At 39.5% G+C, this 19,344-nt stretch overlaps 1 protein-coding gene across 4 annotated transcripts in view; it reads right to left on the reverse strand.

Moving 5' to 3' along the window:
• CSMD1 (CUB and Sushi multiple domains 1) overlaps positions 1-19,344 on the reverse strand; it is a 2,000,616-nt gene that overhangs the window by 221,373 nt on the left and 1,759,899 nt on the right. For all 4 annotated transcript variants that reach the window (XM_073336216.1, XM_073336215.1, XM_073336217.1 and 1 more), the window contains exon 42: positions 3,167-3,355. In XM_073336216.1, coding sequence (XP_073192317.1) covers positions 3,167-3,355 — 189 coding nt within the window. The remainder of the gene's footprint in view (positions 1-3,166; positions 3,356-19,344) is intronic.

Raw genomic sequence — 19,344 nt, forward strand, 5'->3', positions numbered from 1 at the left:
ATAATTATGCACACTTTTTACAGTAATAATCTGTAATGCTGCTCTCACTTAAACGTATCTTTTAAAGAAAGTGGATTGGTGTGTTATTCTCATCAAAGAAAATTCCTTCCTGAGTACAGTACATCTTTTATTGTGGCTCTATACGTATCTGCCTTCAAGGCTCTGTGAAGATCCTTTCTATTTAGCTATGCCTTTCCAATAATTTTGCTCTCATTTTTTTCATCAGCTTTTCCATTTCAATATTTTTGGCAACTGGGGTACATTTTATTTTAATTATTAACTTTAAAATTGTACAGCCTCTCAGATAACTTCAATGACAATATAAATTAAATAAGAACATGAATCACTATTTTGCTGGGTAAAAGATGAGCAACTTCAAATCTAAAGAGTGCTTTTGTTTTGAGGCAAGACTTGAGTAGGGGAAGGTCAAAATCTATGGATTAATTCACTCAGAGATTAGGGAGATGGACAGTGCAAATGACTGTATAACATAACATCTAATCACTAAACCCCCACCATTACATCTGGACCTAGAACTGTGGAGCAGCGGTGATCCACCCATCCACTCACATGGGTACCAGGATCCATGCAACACTGACCTGCCCCAAGACCCGGGGGCTTGGGGAAGAAAGATATCCCAGGGAGGAAAGATATGGCATTGGAAAGAAAGATATTTCAGCTAGCACTAGGGGCAAAAGAAAGCAAAGATGGCCAGAACAAGTACAAGGAATCGTCTTAGCAGGTTCTACTGCAGAGACTGGTGGACACTGGTGATGTCATCAGGTTGCTTTCTACAGTTTTGAATCTGGGAATTCTCTTCCCTGTGTTCACTATATGTTTGCTCCAACTTACCCCCGCATCCTTTCTCACGCTATCAACACTTCAGCCTTCCCCCACCTTCCTTTAATATGTTCCTCCTCGTTTCCCTCTCCTGTCCAGTCCCTCTCTCAATACCCCCTTTCAATCTTCCCTTCTCCCTTCTTTTTTTCTCTACTAGCTAATACCCTCTTCTTCCTAAACAAAACCCCATCTAAATTTAAAAGTAAAATAAAAATGTGGCATTAACATGATGTTTCCCACCATCACATTGATCACATTCTCTATATGCTTTAACCCTTTTCCCTACCACTTTATCTGTCTTGTCTATTTAGACTGTAAGCTCTTTGGGGTAGGGACTGTCTACTATTCTATGTATGTACAATAACTAGCACAATTGGGCCTCCTTCTCAGCTACTTACTAGGAACCATTGTCATACAAATAATAAATAATGATTATGGTAAAAAATGTTGAATTTCATTCCTTTAGAAGTTTAAACACAATGTTATTTAATTTCCTGTTTCCAACTGGATATTTTGCATGTCAAAAGGGAGAAAATGTTGGTCATTTTAATTGCTTTGCATTTCTCCAAGCAATTCATTTACTAATATTGGAATGGTATTTTAATTGTGTTGTTTCTTTGTAGTTCATTTGCATTCTATGAAAGGTACAATAATGTGCACTTCTCCTGTATGTTTCATTTGAGATTGCCATATATTTTAGTAATTTGAGGTAATTCAGGCTAACTACTCTGGAATTTTTAGTTGCTGAGGTTTTCACAATATTGAGTTTAAATATCAAAATAAGGGAATAGTATAAGCTTCTCATCCTAAATCAATCTCTCTCTCTCTCTGTCTCACACACAACATGTATGCACCCATACAGGCTTACAAAACAGTTGCAGTTCAGGCATGGGGGCACTACTCAGAAAAATATAAATAAATACATAAATTGAAAGCATCATTCACAGTGGTTAATTCACAATTTAGGAGTATAGGAATTGATATACTGGACCAGACCATTGGTCCATAGTTCACTTTTTTGTTTCTGATATTGGTCAGCATCAACTACCCCAGAGGAAAGTCCAAGAGATTTCAGTAGGAAGTAATATAATCTATCCCCATAAAGAGTTTCCTTCTAACTCCCCATAATCAGAGATTGGGTTATGCCCTAAAGCATGATGATTTCTCTCTTTTCCAAAACTCTTAATGGTCCATTCATCTAACTTCCTTAGGTCTCTCTGAAATTCCTTTTCCAGTCCTGCTTAACCTCAATAATTTTGGGTCATCTGCAAATTTTGTTGTCTGACCGATTGCTTACTTTTCCACATCATTAATATACTGAACACTGGTCCTATATGGAACGCACATATAGGTGGGAATAACACACCAATCCACTTTCTTTAAAAGATACGTTTAAGTGAGAGTAGCATTACAGATTATTACTCTAAAAAGTGTGCATAATTATTTTTAAATATGTCCGTATCCTATTTATTCAATTACTTTATCTGTCCCACAACAGTATTTTTTTAAACATTCAAGTCTGTCTTATTTTTCAGATGGTATCTAATGGGTAACCTTGTGGAACCCATTGTAATCTTCTGCTATAATGAAAATTGACTGTTTATTCCTAGTCTTTGTTTTCTGTATCTTACCCAGTTTCTTATTCATGACAATACTTTACTTCTCACACCTTGACTACTTAGGGTGATCTACACAGGGACACTCAGGAAAATTACTCTGAACTAAAGGTGTGAATTTAAAGTGGATTTGTTAAACTAAATAAAGGCCACTTTAATTCAGAGTGCGTGTCCACACAGGACACTTTAATGATTTCACTTTAAATTCATACCTTTAGTTAATCTGGATTAATTTTCCTGTGTGTCACTGTGTATTCAAGTCCTTAGTCCCTTTAGTATAATCTTGTGTGGAGCTTTGTCAAAGGCCTTTTTGTGCTTTCATCTTTCAGACAAAAGTTCTACTGGGGAACAACCGCTAATGTTTATGAAGTACACATTCCACTGGGGCACTAAGGAAACAGGAGCAGAACTTCAAGAAAGGAACACAAACTTCATTAAACAATTCAGCAACAGTTCTGAGGATCTCTTTCATGAGTGCCATTCATTCAGGAAACTTCCCATAACTTCAGTGGCATCAATGTCAAGCCTTTAATGGGCATGTGAATTTGCTGCTAAGAGGGTTACAGAATTACAACTGATATTTTCACCAGAGTTGTCACTAGTGCAGCCTATGATAAAGATGCTACTTTTTAGGACAAGCTAAAGTAAACAAATACAAATAAAAATAATAAGAGAGCAGCATGAGCTCTAAGATATCACCATAAAGTTACCTTCACATCTTGGGAAAAGGTAGTTCCAGTTCCTGTTGATCCCATGTTGGCAAGTGAGAACAGCGTGACCTATTAAAACATACCCAGGATAGCACTCAAATGATATTGATTGACCGACGCTGTAATCCGAGTTGACTATATATCCATTTAAAAAAGGAGGAGGATCTGGGCAGTTTTGTAACTCATAAGCTGGAAGAAAACAGAAATAAATATTAAACTAAAATAGATTATCTGATATTTTCTGAGTTAGATTAAGACTAGACGCCTAGTATCTCCAACAATAAGGGGACTGACACAATGTTATCAATGAGGAAAGAATCATCCATTTGGATGTTCTGTGAGGAAAAAAATCTAGGAGTCAGGTAGGATGACTCTTTCCAAGGGAAAGGGACTAGAAGGAACAGTCCATTTGAGGAGTTTGGAAAGGATCCTCAAGGAACCTGTGTTGGGAGGCTGGGCAAAATAATCAGTGCAGGGCTTGTGTGTTTAAGGACCCCCAAGCTTTTCGGTGATTCTATCCCCTTTACGTCTTTGTACAAGCCAAACATTTGTTCTGGAGTGACTGCATTAGGCATTTGCAGTTACCACATATTTAAAAGAAGGAAATTTCATAGGATGCTGTCTTACTATTTTGGCCCTTTTTAAAGTGTTATATTAAATCCTTTGCTTGGACATAGGCTAGGTATGATCCAATAAGTATTTTGTAAGGCTCCCTAACTCTAGCTTGTCAATGATTTACAGCAGATAATTGCAGACTAGGATACTATATTAAACCTTTATTTGCTTTGCATTTTATTTCTCTGCTACAAACATAGCCTACTTTCTGCGTTCTAATGAGCTGATTAATTGATACTATGACAATATTTTTACCATAATACACAAAGGCACAAAATTATATAATTTATTAGATTAAAGAGGCATATGAATAACTAGTTTAATAAATTAACAATATATGTGTACACAGAATTTAAAAATGAGCAAACTAAGATCTATGTTGCCACTAGAAGCAATTAAACTGAAGACATATGGCATTCCATGGCTTTACATAGCAAAAACTCTTAATATTAACAGAAAAATCTTACATCTCCACAGTCTGCTTTTCTAATATTATTTTCAGATATACTCTAAAATAATGTTACTTCAAAAATTAAACATTACAGAACTCACAAAATACATATGCTTCACATTCACTGAGCAAAGGTACACAAACTTTCATAAAAGAAGCACTGGGTATCAATACTATGTGCCTTTAATTAGTCTTATTTACAGAATTAACAAACAGACTGATTTTTTTTTTTAAATTTGAGTATCTAACATTTCCAATGAGATGAGGGTACTCAACATCCATGAACTTCAGGCTACATATTGGTGTCTACATTTGAAAATGTTGGTCTGATTCTATTTCTCCTTGCAAAGGTAGCACATGAGACCACTGCCTCAGATATAATTTCATCACCCTAGAAATCTGGGGCAAATTATTTGTCGTATAGGATTTCACTGAAGGACCCACATAATTCTGCATAATTTCCTTTTAATATAATTTTGGACCTGGTGAACCTGTGACAGAATTTCCTCATGGCTATGTGTGAAGCTTTAAAACCTTGATAAATGCCTTAAACGGTATTTTAAAATAATTATGAAGCTTTTAATGCCCCTGTGATTTAGAAACTTACTCCATGTACCACATAAAAAGACACGACAAAACTCTCAATAACTGATCAGAGAACCCCCCTTCAAATATATCTACCTAGAGAGAGACAGTATGACTTTCAAATGTATTTTCCTTTCAGATGGCTCAAACAGAATCAAGAGGGTATTAATGCTCCTCAAACAAATCTCACTTATTTAGAAAAAAAAATTCTAAGGTCCAGATCCTCCGAGGTATTTAGACACCTAACTCTCACTGATTTTTTTTTTTTTTTGCCTCTGTCTTCATGAACAAGGTCAGCTCCCCAACTACTGCACTGGGCAGCACAGCATGGGGAGGAGGTGACCAGCCCTCTGTGGAGAAAGAAGTGGTTTGGAACTATTTAGAAAAGCTGGACAAGCACAAGTCCAAGGCTAGATGCGCTGCATCCGAGAGTGCTAAAGGAGTTGGCAGATGTGATTGTGGAGCCATTGGCCATTTTCTTTGAAAACTCATGGCGATCGGTGGAGGTCCCGGACGATTGGAAAAAGGCTAATGTAGTGCCCATCTTTAAAAAAGGGAACGAGGAGGATCCGGGGAACTACAGGCCAGTCAGCCTCACCTCAGTCCCTGGAAAAATCATGGAGCAGATCCTCGAGGAATCAATTCTGAAGCACTTAGAGGAGAGGAAAGTGATCAGGAACAGTCAGCATGGATTCATCAAGAGCAAGTCATGCCTGACTATCTAATTTCCTTCTATGACAAGATAACTGGGTCTGTGGATGAGGGGAAAGCAGTGAACATGTTATTCCTTGACTTTAGCAAAGCTTTTGACACGGTCTCCCATAGTATTCTTGCCAGCAAGTTAAAGAAATATGGGCTATATGAATGGACTATAATGTGGATAGAAAGCTGGCTAGATCATCGGGCTTAATGGGTAGCGATCAATGGTTCCATGACTAATTGGCAGCCGGTATCAAGTGGAGTACCCCAAGGGTCGGTCCTTGGGCCGGTTTTGTTCAATATCTTCATTAATGATCTGGAGGATGGCATGGATTGCACCCTCAGCAAGTTTGCAGATGACACTAAACTGGAAGGAGAGGTAGATATGCTGGAGGGTCGGGATAGGATTCAGAGGGACCTAGACAAATTAGAGGATTGGGCCAAAAGAAATCTGATGAGGTTCAACAAGGACAAGTGCAGAGTCCTGTACTTAGGATGGAAGAATCCCATGCACCGCTACAGACTAGGGACCGAATGGCTAGGCAGCAGTTCTGCAGAAAAGGACCTATGGGTTACAGTGGCCGAGAAGCTAGATATGAGTCAACAGTGTGCCCTTGTTGCCAAGAAGGCCATTGGCATTTTGGGCTGTATAAGTAGGGGCATTGCCAGCAGATCGAGGGACGTGATCGTTCCCCTCTATTCGACATTGGTGAGGCTTCATCTGGAGTACTATGTCCAGTTTGGGGCCCCACACTACAAGAATGATGTGAAAAAATTGGAAAGCGTATAGCGGAGGGCAACAAAAATGATTAGGGGACTGGAACACATGACTTATGAGGAGGGGCTGAGGGAACTGGGATTGTTTAGTCTGTGGAAGAGAAGAATGAGGGGGGATTTGATAGCTGCTTTCAACTACCTGAAAGGGGGTTCCAAAGAGGATGGATCTAGACTGTTCTCAGTGGCAGCAGATGAGAGAACAAGGAGTAATGGTCTCAAGTTGCAGTGGGGGAGGTTTAGGTTGGATATTAGGAAAACCTTTTTCACTAGGAAGGTGGTGAAGCACTGGAATGTGTTACCTGGGGAGGTGGTGGAATCTCCTTCCTTTGAGGTTTTTAAGATCAGACTTGACAAAGCCCTGGCTGGGATGATTTAGTTGGGGATTGGTCCTGCTTTGAGCAGGGGGTTGGACTAGATGACCTCCTGAGGTCCCTGCCAACCCTGATATTCTATGATTCTATGATTTGTTTGATTTCAATAGGAGTTATGTGTAGGGTTGCCAATGCTCTAATCGCAAAAAAACGAACACCCTTGCCCCTAGGTCCCACCCCTTCTCCGAGGTCCCATCCCATATCCACTCCACCCCACTCCCTCCATCACTTGCTCTCCCGCACCATCACTCATTTTCACTGGACTGGGGCAGCGGATTGAGGTGTAGGGTCTGGGATGGGGCCAGAAATGAGGAGTTCAGGCTTTGGGCTGGGATACGGGGTTGGGGCCGGGGATGAGGGGTTTGGGATGCAGGAGAGGAACGTGGGCTAGGGTTGAGGGGTTCTGAGTGTGGGAGCTAGGGCAGGGCTGGGGCCAGGGGTTGAGGTGAGGGAGGGGGTGCGGGCTCCGGCTGAGTAGGGGAACGAGGGATTTGGGATGCAAGAGGGGGCTCCGGGCTGGGACAGGGGTGCTGGAGGGTGTGTAGGCTCCCAGAGGGCATTTGTGTGTGGGAGGGGACTCAGGGCTGGGGTTGGGTTGCAAGAGGGGGTGCAGGATGCAGGCTCCAGGAAGGGACTCAGGGCTGGGATTGGGGTTCAGGAAAGGGTGTGGGCTCCGGGAGGGGACTCAGGGCTGTGGTGCCAGGAGGGGATTTGGGGTGCAGGCTCCAGCCAGGTGGTGCTTACCTCAGGCTGCTCCCACTCGGTGGCACAGCAGGGCTAAGGCAGGCACCCTGCCTGCCCTGGCTCCACCTTGCTCCTGGAAGTGGCTGGCATGTCCAGCTCCTAGGCGCAGGGGCAGCCAGGCACCGCCCCTTCAGGTCCCATTGGCTGCAGTTCCTGGCCAATGGGAGCTGCGGAGTCAGCACTCGGCAGCGCACCAAACTTCACTAATTGCCCCTGCACCTAGGAGCCACAGAGCCATGCCTGCCACTTCCGGGCGCTGCATGGAGCCAGGGCAGCCGGGGACCCTGCTTTAGCCTTCCTGCACCTCCAACAAGTCTTTTAATGGCCCAGTTAGCGGCGGTGACCATAGCCACCAGGGTCAAACACCAGATGCCTGGCAAACCTAGTTATGCACCTAAATACCCTTGAGGATCTAGGCCAAACTGTCTAATAAGGCCTAACGGCCCAGATTTTTCACTGGTTTAAATCAATATAGCTCCAGAAAAGAGCTTCACCAATTCAACGTAGCTTGAGGTTTAAAGTATCAATTTAAAGTAAGTATCAAATTAAAATCTGGCCCACTATAATACTACAAAGTGTGAACATAACAAAAGGCCCATAATATTGTCTGAACATGTTTTCAGTTTGACACTTAATTTCCACTGTTATAGTAACAGAAGTAACTACTCTCATTTATAAAGGGGGCTCTTAGATAATCAGGACAAGCAGTTTTTAACTTTTTCTCTTGTGGGAAACACAAATGTTTGATTGGGGAAAAAAGTAACAACACTCTGGATTGCCAATGACATTTATCTGGATGCCCAACTATACAGTACCTCACTCAGAGCAAGACATCCACATTTTGAAGTGCTTTTTTTTTTAACGATGGAGTATGTTAACACACCTGATGGAGGCTTTCACAGCATGTAATTTGATGCAAATTTGCAGATTCCTATAACGCTCTCTATATCATCCAATAAGAGACATTGTCATTGCAGCACAGTTACCAATACAACTTAGATTTTGTGCAATACTTTATGTGTGATTGTGCACTTGCATCCAGAGACCTTATATGGCAATGCAAAACATTACACTGGTATTGTACTAGTAAGAAATTTCAGACTTTGAAAAATTACTGATTGTTAAATAAGCTAAATATAATACTGTGGTGGTTTATATTTGTTTGAGTGGCAACTTTTTCATGTTATCTGCACCAATTATGTTTTATAGTGACTGCACCTATTAGAGCAGCAAACACTTAATGGCAACAATTGTTTACACTTTAATGCAATTATCTACATTGTAATCATTATAGTCACATGTTCATCAAAAATGTGAGATTTTCACATTCCAGAAAGTAAAAGAGATATTGTTTTTAAATTATCAAACTATGTAAGTCACCAGGGCCCAAGGAAATACATCCTAGAATACTCAAGGAGCTGTCTGAGGAGAGATCTGAGCCATTAGCGATTATCTTCAAAGAGTCATGGAAGACGGGAGAGATTCCAGAGGACTGGAAAAGGACAAATATAGTGCCAATCTACAAGAAGGGGAATAAGGACAATCTGGGGAATTACAGACCAGTCATCTTAACTCAGGTATCTAATACCTTTCTTTAACAGGGTAACAAGCCTTGGAGCTGGGAATGGGGGAAAGCAGTAGGTGTGGTATTTCTTCACTTTAATAACACTTTTGATACTGTCTCACATAACCTTCTCATAAACAAAGTAGGGAAATACAACCTAGATGGAGCTTCTGTAGGGTGGGTGCATAACTGGTTGGAAAACCATTCCGAGAGAGTAGTTATCACTGGTTCACAGTCATGATGGAAGAGCATAATGAGTGGAGTCCCACAACGATCAGTTCTGAGTCCCGTTCTGTACAATATCTTTATTAATGATTTAGATAATGACAGAGAAGGTACACTTATAAAGTTTGTGGATGTCGGAGGGGTTGCAAGTACTTTGGAGGGTAGGATTCAAAGTTCAAAATGATCTGGAGAAATGATCTGAAGTAAATAGGAGGAAATTCAATAAAGACAAATGCAACTTTCTCCACTTAGGAAGGAACAATCAGTTGCAGACATACAAAATGGGAAATGACTGCCTAGGAAGGACTACTGCAGAAAGGGATCTGGGAGTTATAGTGGATCAAAACCTAAATATGAGTGAATGGTGTAACACTGTTGCAAAAGAAAAGCATACAGCATTCTGGGATGCATTAGCAGAAGTGTCGTAAGCAAGACACAAGAAGTAATTCTTCTGCTCCACTCCACTCTGATTAGGCCTCAACTGGAGTATTGTGTCCACTTTTGGGAGCCACATTTCAGGAAAGATGTGGACAAATTGGAGAAAGTCCAGAGAAAAGCAACAAAATCAATTAAAGGTCTAGAAAATGTGACCTCTGAAGGAAGGTTGAAAAAACTGAGTTTGTTTAGTCTGGAGAAGAGAAGACTGAAGGAGGACATGATAACAATTTTCAAGTACAGAAAATTTTTTACAGGAAGGAGGGGGAAAATATTTCTCATTAACCTCTGCGGATAGGGCAAGAAGCAATGAGCTTAAATTGCAGCAATGGCAGTTTAGGTTGGACATTGGGAAAAACTTCCTAACTGTCAATGTAATTAAGCTGTGGAATAAGTTGACTAGGGAAGTTGTGAAATCTCCATCATTGGAGATTTTTAACAGCAAGTTAGACAAACACCTGTCAGGGATGGTCTAGATAATACTTAGTCCTGTCCTGAGTGCAAGGGGCAGGACTTGAAGACCTCTTGAGTTCCCTTCCAGTCCTACAATTCCATGTTTCTATGATTCCATATAGTGGTAAAATCCTTTAGAAAAGAATGTATAATGAATTTACCAAGAGCACCAGTAGAGAAGCTCCTTTTAGATATACCTCTTTATAAAAAAATATCATTAATGATATCTAATATTTAATATAGGGGTTTATATCTTCAAAGCACTACAAAAACATTAGCCAATTAAACAAATTTAATTAATTAATAAAATCTAATGTAGTTAATATATGCAGAGACAGGTTTCATATATTGCAACTGCAATACAAAGATATATTTCAAATAATATTTTTTATATTATAGATGATGTTTCTTCACCATATTTGTATGTTAAGAAATAGTTCTATGTGCGGAAAAGGATAACAATTTTGCTAAAATGGAACATAGGATCAGTCAGACCCACAACATCTATATATTCTGGATAAGGTAATAATACCTTCCTGTCTTTGATTACAGAGATTCAGAATGCCCTGCCCTTTCACAAAATATCCAATTTACAATTAGATAATATTGCTGTCAAAAGATAAGTTCAAAGAGTGATTATCCAAGCATATTTTACATTAACACTTGCCATAAAACTTAAACTGTTAAAAATACAATAATAAAAGTGAAGTACCCATTCCTGAATGTTTTTCCCCCCCAAAGCTAGTCATTCTCCGGAGGACTTTATGACATATACGTGTTTAACTTACTGTAGTTAATACTGACACCAACTAATCAAGCAAGTGATTTAAGCATGTGTTTAAGTCTTGCCCAACATCACCCGGGAAGGCAATTGGACAGTTAGGAATAGAACCCAGCCCTCCTGCTTCCCAGTTTAGCTGCTAAAACACAGGAAGATGTTCTTTCCCTTTTACAATGTCTCTGGGGAATATAGTGAGGCCCAGCACAGAATCTAGATTGAGGTTCTTAGGTGAGGAATCATGAGCTGTAAGTAAGGCAATACGTTTCCATCAGTTCTTTTCCTTTAAGGCAGCTCTGCAAATCTTTCCAGAGATGAAGGGAGATTTGAGCAATTTTGAATCTTTCATGGTTTCTGGAACTTAGAATGCCCATTGTTATTTTCTGCTAGATAGAACCCATTATTTTCAGTGTGGTCAAACGATATTATGTATGTAGATGAGTGTGTTTGAGAAAGAGGAAGCATACACTAGGTACATCTTTTGTGGCTGTCTCCTGCAGCACTTTTGATCCCCAGGAGTAACAAGATGAGATCCCCACCCCATCTTTGGCTTCTTTATAACACATAAAAGGACTTTCCCAGACCTGAAAAAAGCTCTGTGTAAACTCAGAGTTTGTCTCTCTCACTAACAGAAGTTGGCCCAATAAAATAAATTACCTCACCCACCTTGTCTCTCTTTAGATCCCTGACACTCTCTTCTCCACTTCTAGATTGTGGCTTACCCTCCAGCAACTATTCAGACCTCAGGATCCTTAATACTACGGTAGTGGGGTTTTGCTTGAATACTTTAAAAAACAAACTCTTCTTAAATTGTATTATTATGAAAAGGCATCTAAATTCATAAATCTCCCCTCCCCAATCTTCTCCCTCTCCCTTTTTGCATTTCTGTAGTTAGAAATGGCACTTTCTTTCATTCAGGAAGAGGGAGGACACTTTTCTCTTACCCCAAGAGCTTTTATTGCACGGCCAAATGTAATCAAGAATACATTTGTGAGTTAAGAGTATCTGAAATTCCTCAGTTTAAATAAATATGCTAATTGCCCTCGCAGCCACTTCTTTAATATACAGTACATATTCTCACGGACATTCCAATTAGTTGGTAAATGCTTTTATTGTCATAGACTCTTCATTTGCCTGTCTTTCTTGTCCTTTTTGTAAGGGTATATCAATTTCATTTCATTCTGTCAGAAAGGTCATCTTTTTAATTTATATAACTTTCTGCCAGTGATACTGTATTATGGCAGCCATATCAACCAATAACGTTTTTGACCTCTGTAAAGACTTATAAATCAATGACATGGTTTATAAATCAGATCTACAATTTAACTTAAAAGTCACTAGTATGACAAAAATGAGCCACATAATTCATAGACAGTTTCATGATTTATTAATTAGGCATATAATTTATAAATCACATATTGCTGCTCAGCTATCCAATTCTTGACTTATAAATCAGTATTACGGTGTGTCTTGAGGTGAAAACCATTCACACAATGGAGCTGAGGACATCACCTAACACTTTCCGTTATAGGATGGCTGTTTTCAATTGCTTATAAGGTTTCCAAACTTTAAACATTCAGTATGAGAGCTTCCATGCCAAGTGTGTTCCTCAGGCCTTTTTTTTTTTTTTTTGGGTATAAATAGTTCAGCCATTTCCAAGAACGAAGTTAGGGAAAAATATTTTTTGGTGCTCATATTATGCCCTAAGCATTACACTGAAAAGTTGCAATATCCCTATGAGTTACAGCAGGGACTTGAAATTTAGCAGAGGAATTGCTCTGATGTTAGGCATGTGCATTGTACTAGCCGTGTAAAAGTCCACCCACATTTGGCCATAGTATAAGCCCCTGAAAAATCTTAGCTTTCACATGTTCAGTAGAAGTTTGTTATAGACTGGCAGCTAAATTCTCGGAGGATTCCATCTATACCAACCATGGTCAACCCCCCTCATATCTCCTATGTGACAACCAGACCACACATGTGCCGTCCTCACAAAAGACTTTTGCAAAACATGCTGTAACCCCTTGCATCAGAAACAGTCAGGTTTCTTGCCTTTTATTTCAACTATGAAATAGTTTGAATTTGTTTTCCTAAGGAATCAGACAATCAATATTAATATATTTTTTTCTTTACAAGTATTTAACCCTGGACTAGGCCTTATTATTTGGTTAATGTCCAGCAGGCAGTCAGGACCGCCACTCTCTTAATAAGTGTCCAGGATGCAGAACTCCCTCAGTCCCTGATCCACAGGATACTAAGACAGCTGACGAGGAAGGACTCTGACTTTAAAAGAACATCCTGTGAGATCCTGTATGGGAGAGAAGATTTGCTCCCTCTCCCAAGACGAAGGGCTGTTGAGATTAGGGAAAGCGCTATCCCCATCTCCACTGCAAAGATCATGATAAAGAGTCATAGAAAAGGAGATGATCCGTTCTTAAAGGGCCACTCATCCCTGAGAGGTACCATGCATAGGCATAGTTAGGGAGGCGTGCAGGGGGGCATTACTCCCCCCAAACAGAAGCAAGGTGTGTGTGGGGGGGCATGGTGATTATTACTGGTGTTATTTCTGTATGCTGTTTCTTAAAAAAAGAAAAGATACAATATTTGCTATGCATTAAAAGCTTTACATCGTATGTTTGGTATAGAAACTGTCTGATTACATCCATCTCTATTTGCCCCCCTATCTGGCCTCACATATTTGCCTGAATGAGAACTGTTGTGTTAATCATAGAATCATAGACTTTAAGGTCAGAAGGGACCATTATGATTGTCTAGTCTGACATCCTGCACAACAAAGGCCACAGAATCTCACCCACTCACTACTGTAACAAAACCCTAACCTATGTCTGAGCTATTGAAGTCCTCAAATTGTGGTTTAAAGACTTCAAAGTCCAGAGAATCCTCCAGCAAGTGACCCATGCCCCATGCTGCACAGGAAGGCGAACCCCCCCCAGGGCCTCTGCCAATCTGCCCTGGAGGAAAATTCCTTCCTGACCTCAAATATGGCTATCACCTAAACCCTGAGCATGTAGGCAAGACTCACCAGCCAGACACACAGGAAAGAATTCTCTGTAGTAACTCAGATCCCATCCCATCTAACATCCCATCACAGGCCATTGGGTATATCTACCATTAATAGTTGAAGATCAATTAATTGCCAAAATTACTCTATCCCATCATATCATCCCCTCCATAAACTTATCAAGCTTAATCTTGAAGCCAGATAAGTCTTTTGCCCCCACTGCTTCCTTCGGAAGGCTGTTCCAGAACTTCACTCCTCTGATGGTTAGAAACCTTTGTCTAATTTCAAGTCTAAACTTCCTGATGGCCAATTTATATCCATTTGTTCTTGTGTCCACATTGGTACTGAGCTTAAATAATTCTTCTGCCTCCGTGGTATTTATCCTTCTGATATATTTATAGATAGCAATCATATCTCCTCTCAGCCTTCTTTTAGTTAGGCTAAACAAGCCTAGCTCCTTGAGTCTCCTTTCCTAAGACAGGTTTTCCATTCCTCGGACCATCCTAGTAGCCCTTCTCTGTACCTACTCCAGTTTGAATTCATCCTTCTGAAACATGGGAGACCAGAACTGCACGCAGTATTCCAGGTGAGGTCTCACCAGTGCCTTGTATAACAGTACTAACACCTCCTTATCTCTACTGGAAATACCTCGCCTGATGGGTAGTATATTTCTAGGTGGAGGAGGTCCTAGTATTTTATTTGTTTGTTCCTGTTATTTGATTCCCCCAACTATATGTTTTAAAATCATATGTTTCTATTAATACAAATAAAATGTTATTTCTCCTTAATAACCTCTATGTTGCATTGCTGTTTTAGGAACATAGCTGATGAAAATACAATAGTAAGTACACAAAGTTATTTTCAAACAGAGTTCTGAAAAGGTTAACATTACTATTTATTCTTGGCATTTATTAGTTGATCATTCCATTTTGAGATAATGTAATACACAATTAAATTCTGCAGGTTAAGCAAAAAGTGTGGCTGTAATACACAATTAAATTCTGCAGCTTAAGCAAAAAGCATGGCTGTAATTATAGGTCCTAATTTTTTTTATCACATTCAGGTAGTGACTATCTGTATTTTACCATCTGTAAAACACAACATAGTTGAAATATCTCCTTTTCCATGACAGTCTGAATATTTAAGGGATTTTATTTATTATTATTATTATTATTATTATTATTATCACTCCTTTGACAAAAATGTTAAGCTAGAGATTTATCTAGAGACAATGTATATAATTCTATTGATATTATCTGATCATATACCACTAACAACTCAATTTTCCTACAGTTCATGGAAAGATAATTCTGTGAACTGGTGAAATGAAATAAAAAAAATCTCAGCTGTGTCATATGTGTCATATATACCTTGTGTTTGTTCATTTAAATTTTGCTCCCGTGTCTGTCTAAGGTTCAGGAAGTTCTCTTTAATTATGAGCTGAACTGACAGAACTAGTTAAGGTTGCCTAGGTTTCTCCCCCTGCATCCCAGGAGCTCTGTATGCCCTCCATACCTCAAGCTCGGGTTCCCTATTCTCTTTCCATGCCAGGGCCTCTGTGAGCTCCTCCATGCCCCTTTATGCACACTTTCCCTCCCCTGTCTCAACTTCTACCCCATAACAGGGTCATCCACTCTTACCCTACAAGAGATTCTGTGTGACCCCTTCCTTTCCTTCAAAGCTAGAAGCTCTGTGTGACCACTCCCCGACCAGGCTCCTCTATACCAAGAACCCCATTCTCCCTCCCATGCCAGGAGCTGTGTGCGCATTCCCCCTTCCTCATTCCTATTCCACCCACCATTTCTACTCTCCTTTCTTTTCTCTCTCTTTCATAGAATCATAGAATATCAGGGTTGGAAGGGACCTCAGGAGGTCATCTAGTCCAACCCCCTGCTCAAAGCAGGACCAATCCCCAACTAACTCATCCCAGCCAGGGCTTTGTCAAGCCTGACCTTAAAAACTTCTAAGGAAATAGTATGTCCAATATTTTTAAATTGTACTTAGAGGCTGGGCAGAGCTAAAATAAGGAATATTGTTATGCAGAAGTGTGTTATTGTCTGCCATCAACTGGTTCTCTGATCACTAGTAAATTACAGAAATGCTACCCAGATGCCAGGGGCTCAGAACATCACCCATTTCTCCCCTCCAGTTTTCCCCATTTTCAGCCACATCAGTAGGGTTTTCCTACTGATGCTTTGAACATTCCCTGAAATGTTGTGACTGACTCCCTGTTACATCCAAACAGCTATACAAAGAAATGCCATCAAGTTGAGTGTAAGGGCTACACAAAGTCAGCCACTTAAGCCTTTCTTCATATCACTTGCCACCCACAGGAAACAATGTTTCACAGCACAAACAGCTTTCACACATCAGAAAGATTTTTTTTTGTATTAAAAATTGTATTCACAGAACATTTTCAAGAGTAACTATGGTTGTCCTTTTCTGACTTTATTGTAAATAAATTACAAATACTTTAGAAGCCAATTCAGTTTTTGTTCTGTCAGTTCCTAACTGAATACATTGTCTTGTTTTCCTGTCTGAATTAGCAAGTGACCAGAGAATTTTTGACAGGCCAACATACCATGTTTCACAAGTAAAGCATTCAGTGGATGTGTCATTATGCAAACTAAAACTATTTCCCCATATTTATTTTCCTCCCCTACTGTTCCTCACACGTTCTTGTCAACTGCTGGAAATGGCCCATCTTGATTATCACTACAAAAGGTTTTTTTCTCTCCTGCTGGTAATAGCTCACCTTAACTGATCACTCTCCTTACAGTGTGTATGGTAACACCCATTGTTTCATGTTCTCTGTGTATATAAAATCATCCTACTGTATTTTCCACTGCATGCATTGGATGAAGTGAGCTGTAGCTCACGAAAGCTTATGCTCAAATAAATTGGTTAGTCTCTAAGGTGCCACAAGTACTCCTGTTCTTTATTCAGGAATTAGTCACTCCACATTTTACATGCTATTTATAACAGTAAGAATGGTTGAATGGCAGAATATCTAAATAAATAGCCTTTGTTAGGAAAGTTGCTGTGGTTTCCTTCTTTTTTTCATATCAGTGGAAATATATAAGTTCACGTTTAAAAATAGCTGTAAATTTTGAGAAGAAAATAATTCCAAATTTTATCTTTTTAGTTGTTACATTTAAATATCCAAATCCCAGCTAATTTAACTAAACTTTGTTCCTGAGCCTCAATTCTCTAGTTTAATCACCTATTAGCCTTAATGCTACAGTAAACCAATTTTTACTGAATTATTACTACTTCAGTGGACCATCTCATTTTTTTCTAGATTCTTCATGTAGTCATTTACAAAGTGTTACTTCAAAAAAATCTCTAGTACACAGAAGCAAGATTTCCTTTGACAGACCACTGAGATCATCTTCACAAAGAACATATAATCCTAGGAACTATCTTGATCCTTTCTTGTCTGCTTTAAAAAAATCCTTCTTATAGGACCTATATCTTGTCAGATTTTTAATGTTTTCTAATATGTTTCTTAATTCATTTTAGGACTAACTCTCTCCTACTCTCTCCAGTAGTTAAGGTGAGTCAAAACAGGAGTGGCGCTCACAATTTCTTGTCTCAGGCATGATTCTACTTTACATCACAGAGTCATAGATTCATAGCTTTTAAGACCAGAAGGAACCATTGTGATGAACTAGTCTGACCTCTTGTATAACACAACCCACAGAACTTGCACAAAATAATTCCTGGAGCATATCTTTTAGAAAAACATACAATCTTGATTTTAAAATGGTCAGTGATTGAGAATACACTACAACCCTTGGTAAATTGTTTCACCATTAAAAATGTACACCTCATTTCCTCTCAGAATTTTGCAAGTTCCAGCCATTGGATCGTGTTATACCTTTCTCTGCTACATTGAAGAGTACATTTTTAAAGAGTTGTTCCCCATGCAGGTACTTAAAGACAGTAATCGAGTCATCCATGAACCTTCTCTTTGGTAAGCTAAATCAATTGAGCTCCTTGAGTCTATCACTATAAGGCATGCTTTCTCATCCTTGAATCATTTTTGTGGCTATTCTCTGAACCCTTTTCAATTGATCAGAATCCTCTTTGAATTGTGGGCACCAGAACTGGACACAGTACTCCAGCAGTGTTAGCACCAGTGCAAAATAGAGAAGTAAAATAACTTCTCTACTCTTACTTGAGATTCTCCTATTTATGCATCCTAGGATCACAATAGCTCTTTTTGGCCATAGCGTCTTGCTGGGAGCTCATGTTCAGCTAATTACTCACAATGACCCCAAATATTTTTCAGCTACAGGATGGAGTCCCCAACACTGTAAGCAAAATGTACAGTCTTTGTTCCTGGATGTACACATTTACATTTAGCACTATTAAAACACATACTGTTTGCTTTCACCCAGTTTACCAAGCAACCTTGATCTCTCTGAATCAGTGATCTGTCCTCTTTATTAGTTACCATTCCCAATTAAAAAAAAACAATTTTTAGCAGATATGAGCTCTCACTGCAGCATCCTACTAATAAATCACAGTGCAGTTGATAAAATGACCCAGCAATTTCATTGTGTGAATATATGGTATGTGGAATTTTGAGATTCAACTTTACCAGGTACAACTGGCAACATGTTGTGCAGTATTATGATATCACAATGTTTGTTAAGAAATCTCACTAACAGTCTTCCTTGTATTCTGCCAGAACTCTGAACAGGAGCAACAGGATAGGCAGATGATGGTTTGTTTAAATGTCAACAAAGACAAAAGAAAACCACATTTTCCATTAGGGACATGAAAGAGAGAAAGCCACACCAACACTACAAGAAACCCCAAACCAAACCAAGCCCATGTGCCCTACCTCCCCAAAGACAACACAGAGAAAAAATCATAAAACAAATTAGTTTATTCGCTCCTTTGGAGGGGATGCCAAAAGTTTGCCATTCTAGTCACAATGGTGTGTCTAGCAGAAGGTATCAAAGAGCCAGATAATGGCTTGAAGTTTGAGGTCTGAAGTATAACTGAACTTATTTGGACTCAATATAGTTAAAGGAAAATTTGTTACAATCTGTAGGGAAAGAGACACTGGGATTATTCTAGCCAGAAGCTAGGACAGAGAGCTTTGGAGAAAACTCAGGAGCTACCCTGTACGGGCTCGTACTGTGTTTATGTTATAGAATTTTTTTAGTTTACTGCTTCTAAAACTGCCTGGAAAGAACACGAGTGTGATGTTGTGTGTTTTGAAATCAGATCTGGGAGTCCCCAGATAACTGCTGCATCCTGTCCTCTACCAAAGTTCTGCTAAAACCTGGTGGGCCAAGAAGCTAATAGGACTATAGCTTCAACCAAGGTACCACCCACGGGAGCCCTTTTCCAAGGATCACACAGCTCCACTGATTGGTTCAACCACACTACTTATGTCAGAAGGAGGCACAAGGAGTTTATCTGAGCAAAATGGTGATTTCCTG

Source organism: Lepidochelys kempii, chromosome 3 (genome assembly GCF_965140265.1).
Source record: "Lepidochelys kempii isolate rLepKem1 chromosome 3, rLepKem1.hap2, whole genome shotgun sequence".
Lineage (NCBI taxonomy): Eukaryota > Metazoa > Chordata > Testudines > Cheloniidae > Lepidochelys > Lepidochelys kempii.